We start from the raw sequence: 7,513 nt of genomic DNA, 5'->3' as shown, positions 1-7,513 counted from the left end.
CTGGCACGGGCACAGTCGATGACCGCATGATGAAGGGTTAGAAAGTCGCAGCCCAGAATGACGTCATGAGAACAGGAGGACAGCACGAAAAACTCGGCGATATACACAACATCCCGGATAACAAGGCGAGCTGTACATAATGCTAGAGGGTGAATGCGGTGCGAGCTTGCAGTGCGGAGGCAAAAGTTCGAAACAGGCGTCGTCACTTTACGGAGTCTACGGCAAAGGGCTGCGCTAATAACGGATACAGCAGCGCCCGTGTCTCCAAGGGCGAGAACGGCGACGCCATCAACAAATACTTCGATAACATTCGCAGGTGAAGACGGAGGACTTAGGCAGTTCGATGGAATCGCAGTTCTTGCCTCCGGAACTGCGGCTGTTAGTTTTCCTCCGGACGAGAGGGTGATCGCCGGCGCATGGGAGAGATAGATCGGCGACGGGGAGAAGGCGACCGGCGTGAAGAATATGAAGAGCGGTCAAGGTGGAAGGAGTCCGCAGGGGTGCCGGAGGGAACTGGTTGCGAGGGAGGCGCAGGGTCGTAGTGGAATGGGCTTGCCTCGTCCCGGAAACTCGGCGGGTGTTGGCGACAAAGCCGGGCGACGTGGCCCGGCAAGCCACAGGAGTAACATATGGGGCGGTTGTCGTAGGTACGCCATGGGTTCATGACGGCACGGCGAGGCGGCAGGCGACGACGGACAGGTGCCGGCGGAGGTGGTAGCGGTGCGACAGATGGGTGGTTAACGTAGACTTCGGGGCGTCGGGGTCTGGCGGCAACCTCAGCGTAGGTGAGGGGGGCAGCCACAGGCGGAGGCTGAGGGCTAGAGGGCAAAGCGTCGGCTACCTGCTCTTGGATGGTGCGTCGAAGGGTGGGATCTATGGGTGACGCAGGGTCGCCAGACACAGGCAGTAGGGACAGTTGGCGGGCCACTTCTTCCCGTATGAAGGCCTTGATCTGGGGAAGCAGGGAGGCCGAGTCAGAGACCAGACTGCAGACCGCCGGCGCAGGAAGGGACTCGTCGAGGACTCCGGAACGGCGAGTAGAATTCCTCTGCTTCCTGAGGACGTCATAGCTCTGACAAAGCTGAATGACATCCACCACCGTTTGCGGATTCCTGGCGAGCAACATTTGGAACGCGTCGTCGGAGATGCCCTTCAGGATGTTGCTAATTTTCTCGGCCTCCGGCATCGATGGATTGATGCGCTTGCACAGGTCTAGAACATCTTCTATGTAACTGGTGAAGGATTCAGTGGCGTGCTGAGCGCGAGCGCGGAGGCGTTGTTCGGCGCGCAGTTTGCGCACAGCTGGGCGGCCGAATACCTCCGAGAAGCTGGTCTTAAAGGACGACCAGGTAGGCAAGTCGGCCTCGTGGTTGCGGAACCACAAGTTGGCAACGTCGCTGAGATAGAACAGTACGTTACCAAGCTTGGTGGCATCGTCCCACTTGTTGTGTGCGCTGACGCGCTCGTAAGTCGCCAACCAGTCGTCAACATCGTGGTCGTCGGCAACGCTGAAGACGCTGGGATCTCGCTGCCGGAGCCCGCCAGAACACAGGATGGTAGGCGACGGGATGGGGGCTGTCTGGCTGGTGACTTCAGGCATAACTGGCGGCGAAGGTAAGGTGCGACTACGGAGCTCCAGGATGAGGACGAGAGGGGGAACTTACAGCAGCCTCCACCAAATGTAGGATGGGGTTGTGGCTGAGCAGAACCTAGGTCGCTTTGCAACGTTCAGCAAAGGTGCAGGCCTAGCGTTCGGGCTGCGAGCGAGCGTCACACCTCAGGATCGTCGTCTTCTTTCACTACTACAGTTCACCACAGTGAGCGAGCACGGCTGCTACACTACAATATTTATTTTTTGTGCAATACAGCAGGCCTTGGAGTGGCCGAAGCAGGAGGGGCATACAAAGAATAATAATACAGCAGAACAATACGAGCACAGATATAGAAAAGATTATTGACCAATGCACAGAACACCAAACCAGTCAAGCAGCTGTAAGAACAAATCACGAAAAAGGGTGGTCAGCTCATGTAATATAAGAATTCCTAAAACAATTAAAGCAGAGAGCTTATGTGGAAATGAGTCATCAATACAATATGAGTGAAGTAAAAGAACAATAGTGCGGAGATACCAATGGATATACAATTTACAACACCACCATAATGTCAATAATTCAAATGCTCAATAGAATCAATACTCGTTTGTAGCGACTGAGGGGAATTGTTCCAATCTGTAATAGTGCGTGTTTAGCATGAAAACATGGCTGTTTAGCGTGAAAAATAGACTAATTCAGCGTAACTTGGTAGTTTTGAATCCTTATTCGAGGGGCGTCCTTTCGTCTGAAGCGTTTTATTTACCTTTTTAAGCAAATGACTTCTCGCGTTACCCGAGGATTACCTTTCGCTGTCTTCTTTATTTTGTTTGGAACAAATTTTTTAATGCAATATGCGCAAATTTCTCTGAACCTGTCGCACAATTCTATAACATTGTTACAGTAAAGTTTCACAGGTTCTTCTACTCTCCTTATTGCACCAGCGGTTCCCCGCCAGAGACGGATTGGTTTCAACTCGAAGACTGAAGCTCTTCGCACCAGGGGTGCCCGTCAGAGACGGTCTTGTGTTCAGTTGAGACGCAGGGGTAAGGCAAACACTTCAAATTTTATGTACAGTATTTACAATAGATACAAGTTAAGGCACCAGACACATTAAGCAGCAAAACGGACAAACCAAACAACAAAAAGGTGGATCTGGCTAATACTAGGGGAGGCCCCTACTCGGCGTTGCCGAAGATGCGTTGCATCTCACCTTAGCGCAGAACCCCGCTTCCGGCTCCGGGGCCCAGTTTTAAAGACTTAAAGGCCCGGCCCACATTTGGTGGCTTCCAATCATGTTACGATGTTCACATGATTGGTTTATTGAGAGCCTGGCCAGCCCTCCAGCTTCCGTAGGGCAAAACGCCCTTTCCACAAACCCAAACGCGCGGTCGTGTCAAATGAAAATAAACACAAATATACATTCGTGCTCGGTACCGCGTGTCGGGTGGACACCCGTACTTCCCGGCGCGTTCGCGAGCGGCCGCGTTCCAAGAAAGGAGACGCTCCGCTTTGAGTGCCCCCAGCCGCGTTCCGATTACCCCCGCGAACGCTACCGATACCTTACACGCCCTTCCCAAGATTCTACAAAGGGCTCAAATGGCACTTTTAGAATTATAACAAAGGGATCGGTACGGGTCACAAAACCACCCTGTGGGTTACATGCCGCGGATACACTAGCACTGGCACAAACAAAACCAAAAACAAAAAAATGCACACGGGCACCACACAACATTACGCAAAATGCACACTTAAATACACACAGTGGCATGCCTGCCGTGCGCCGTAACACAGCGTCCAAGTTGGTGCGTTGCACCCAGTTCACCAGCATGCACACCCGCGTCCTGCTCGACACACACACACCGACACTCGCAACGGGAGCGTTCAGTAGCACTGATACGGGCCACGTGAGCCTCCTTAGTCGCACCGAGCGTCCTTGTGTGCGTTCGAGCCACTACGCGTCTCAACACAATTAACGCCTAACTGCCACTCGGCTCATTAGGCTGGTGCTACAGCGGAGCAAGAATTCAAAAATTGCTGCCCTCCAGGATCGAAAACAACGTCCTGATCCTCGATAAGTCCAAATCTTTGACCACACGACGCACCTGAGGGCCCGCTCTCTCTGGCGCGCCGGTACGAGCCGCGCGCTGCATAAGGAGCATAGCCCCTGCCCTGTCTAACCGTCCCACTGACGCCGGTTTTGCTACTCTTGATCTGGCATACTGCAGCACGGAACGTACTTCTCCACGCAGCGACTTTCAATTTGAAAGCTATGCGCCTGTCACCTGGCACTTCGCCTCGCTTAGAGCCGTTTGCTACGTTCCTGCTCGGGCAAACACTGACGTTGCCGTTCCCTACTTGACAGGCATTTGCCGGTTTCGTGGCATTGTCTAACTCCGAGGCTCCATGAGCTCCCTCGCAGTGACTTGACCCGAGCTTGGCTTGCGGCAAGTCGCCACTCATTTCCGGGTCCTCAAATGACCTGGCCGGACACACACCGGGTGCGTTCGATAACTGCGCGGCGCTCTGCCCGGTCGGCCCAGCGGGCCCACCTCCGCTCTCTGCCTCGGATGTAGAGCTGTTGTCACCAGGAACGCTACGGGGCACTTCATGCCCTATGGCCGACACAGTCTGTGTTTGCAGCAACGCCAGATTTTCTCCGGTCCCTAGCTCCGTGTCAGAGATCACAATCTCATTCATAGAGCCTGCAGGAATTATATCACTCTCCTGCTTGGTTTCGGACAATTTGGTCTCGATTGGACCTAGACCATCAGAATTGGGCTGCTCTTTTTCTTTGTTAGCCGCCCGCAGTGGCGGAAAAGCTGTGATCCCTTCAGAAATCTCGTTTTCGCTCTCTGCGGCATTTCCTAACAAAGATGCGTTCCCGCAAACCGGCTGATTGCTTTCAGCGTCCTGACTGCTGTTTCCCTGATCTGTGCATGACAAGCATAATTCTTTGTCTTCCAGCACAGGCGGCCTCACCACTCGGGAATCGGAGCAGTTCTCCCTGGCTGATTCACTGGCTCTTCTAGATTCTTTGAGCTTAGCCAGCTCGAGCTCTAGCTCCTGGCGTCTTGCTTCCAACGCCTGCAAATCCGGAGGTTTTTCCTCGCATAGCGGCGCCTTTCCTCCATTCAGTTTTGCAAGCTCTGCCTGATAATAAGCTAAGCGCGCCTTCGCCAATTCTAATCGGTACTTCACATCAAGTGAGGGCCGGCTTGGATAGCTTTCCATACCGCCTTCCGTACCCCTCAGCTGTCCTACCGGCTCGAACACAGGGACGTGAACAATGCGACCAAGGAAACTCACGGTTTCGATGCGTCGATCCGCATTGCCAGCTCCTTGGCGTCGGAGTCCACCGCCACTTTCCCCGGACGCTGCGATGAGCTGTCGCACGCCGCTGGTCCGCCGCCGATGACCGTCGAGTTCTAAACGCGCTGCGCTTCTTGACCGGACGCAGTCTCGCGTCGCTGGACTACTGCCGTGGTCCTTGCGTCCTTGCCGCCGTCTCTCCGCAGGTCCTTTCTCGAACGCTGCTCTGTTGCCTTGTCGTCGCCTTTCTCCTTGCGTTCAGTCTTCTTCCTGCGCCGTCTTCCGATGGCCGCAGGATCCTCGTCGACTGCGCCAGTAAAGTTTCACAGGTTCTTCTACTCTCCTTATTGCACCAGCGGTGCCCCGCCAGAGACGGGTTGGTTTCAACTCGAAGACTGAAGCTCTTCGCACCAGGGGTGCCCGTCAGAGACGGTCTTGTGTTCAGTTGAGACGCAGGGGTAAGGCGAACACTTCAAATTTTATGTACAGTATTTACAATAGATACAAGTTAAGGCACCAGACACATTAAGCAGCAAAACGGACAAACCAAACAACAAAAAGGTGGATCTGGCTAATACTAGGGGAGGCCCCTACTCGGCGTTGCCGAAGATGCGTTGCATCTCACCTTAGCGCAGAACCCCGCTTCCGGCTCCGGGGCCCAGTTTTAAAGACTTAAAGGCCCGGCCCACATTTGGTGGCTTCCAATCATGTTACGATGTTCACATGATTGGTTTATTGAGAGCCTGGCCAGCCCTCCAGCTTCCGTAGGGCAAAACGCCCTTTTCACAAACCCAAACGCGCGGTCGTGTCAAATGAAAATAAACACAAATATACATTCGTGCTCGGTACCTCGTGTCGGGTGGACACCCGTACTTCCCGGCGCGTTCGCGAGCGGCCGCGTTCCAAGAAAGGAGACGCTCCGCTTTGAGTGCCCCCAGCCGCGTTCCGATTACCCCCGCGAACGCTACCGATACCTTACAGTTACCATGAAAGCTGTTCAGATGAAGATCCAAATAATCTAATATAATTTCGTCACTGGCACGCTAGAAGTCCTTCAAAAAAAATGCCGACAATTACGTTACTTCCTAATGCGAAATTTGAGCGCAGCTCATCAGCTGTTCCAGCTTTTCGATATATTGAGGGAAAGAATTCCAGCAATGATGTATATACAATTACAGAAAACTTGTTATTTGTCAGACACATCCCTTCTTCAAGAAACACTCCACTAAAAGTTCTTGACTGTCATGAAGGAAGCTTTGTGGACGGATAAATAGATGGATATATGCTCGACTTGTTGCACAAATATCCGGTTCTCAAATACGAGGTCTGCGCTATTATTTCGCGAGGTTGTGACAGCTGTGGGAGCCGTTACGAGCGAGAGGAAAGGGATGTTCTCCCGCATAAGTGGTAAGAAATTTTCGATTGTCTCGATATCGACATTAAAATCCCCACCCACCCTACCACCCTGGCAGGTGGCATCGTTTCTGGCACAACGTTGTCAATGCCAAAGCATGCAGCGCATATCTGTCCCTACCGCCACTAGCTTAAAGCACGATTGAGGTGTCCACTGTTCCAAGAGGACAGTTATGCGCCTTCCCTCCGGTTCAGGTGTCCACCGAGATTTGTGAGACAAATACTGCGCATTTCTTTTCCTCAAAAACCATTTTGCAAATTTTACCCTCTGCTTTCCAAGACCCCGTTCGATTCGTTTCGCAGCTGTGGGAGACAGATACTGCGCATTTCTTCTCCTCAAAAAAAACAAACAAAATAACGAAGACACTTTGAAAATTCTAAAATGTGCTTTGCGAAAGCCTTGTGGTCAACCCACTGCCGCCTTCCCGAACCGCTTGGCGTGTAATCACTGGGCCACTTCGGAGCCGTGCGTCTCACTCATTCGGCTGCAACGAGACGTCTGGCGAAGGAGCGGCAGTGTAGCTGCCACCGCCGGCGCGCGCGCGCTCGTTCTACCTCTACTGTGTGACGTCACGGTTGCTATGCACAGGTGCGCCCCCCTTAGCGCGCCGGTTGCTAAGGAGGGGAGGAGGTTGCACTTTTACTTTCTCCTTTCCAAGCTCCCGCTCCATTGCTTTCGCAGCTTAAAGGGTGTCCACTGCTGGTTACAACGGACAACGGCGACGCCCTGAAACGCAGAAACGGGCGCCTAAGAGCTGCGCTCTAAAACATTTTTCGTTTTACTCGGCTTGCATTTTTTCAAACAGCACGATTAGCACACTATTTCATGAACAGATATGCCGCACTCCACCGACACTGAAGAATTTTCTATATCTCTACTTACAAACACATGATCAAGTACTCATTGCGTTGAACCGTGCACACGCGTGGGTACACACAACTTGTTGTGAATTGTGGCACAGGATTATATCACGAATATGATCGACATGGGATGTAAGCTCAGCTCAAAAAGAATGATGCGCCCAGTTAACCACACGAAGATTGAAGTCTCCAATAATAAAATTTTGTCATGTACGAGTGATGTCACATCTACGCACAAATTACTTATGTATTGAGTTGGTCAGCCCGGGGCTCGATAAACAGCAAACAACAAGAAATATTGTCCCCAGCAAGAAAGCTTTACGCTAATAGTTTCTAAA

The 7,513-nt window shown here is 52.4% G+C and overlaps 1 protein-coding gene across 1 annotated transcript; it reads right to left on the bottom strand.

Moving 5' to 3' along the window:
* Window positions 1–346: 346 nt before the first annotated feature.
* Window positions 347–1,817, bottom strand: LOC149361868 (uncharacterized). Its single transcript, XM_089569605.1, has one exon. It carries the CDS (start codon window positions 1,598–1,600, stop codon window positions 380–382), a length of 1,221 nt encoding a protein of 406 aa, XP_089425731.1. The 5' UTR covers window positions 1,601–1,817; the 3' UTR covers window positions 347–379.
* Window positions 1,818–7,513: the final 5,696 nt, after the last annotated feature.

This window comes from Amblyomma mixtum, chromosome 2 (genome assembly GCF_055824585.1).
Source record: "Amblyomma mixtum isolate Tamu chromosome 2, ASM5582458v1, whole genome shotgun sequence".
NCBI lineage: Eukaryota > Metazoa > Arthropoda > Arachnida > Ixodida > Ixodidae > Amblyomma > Amblyomma mixtum.
This window is presented reverse-complemented; position numbering and strand designations above follow the sequence as displayed.

Excerpts from the sequence above, each read along its gene's own strand:
- LOC149361868 (XM_089569605.1), bottom strand. The coding sequence starts at position 1,600 with ATGCCTGAAGTCACCAGCCAGACAGCCCCCATCCCGTCGCCTACCATC.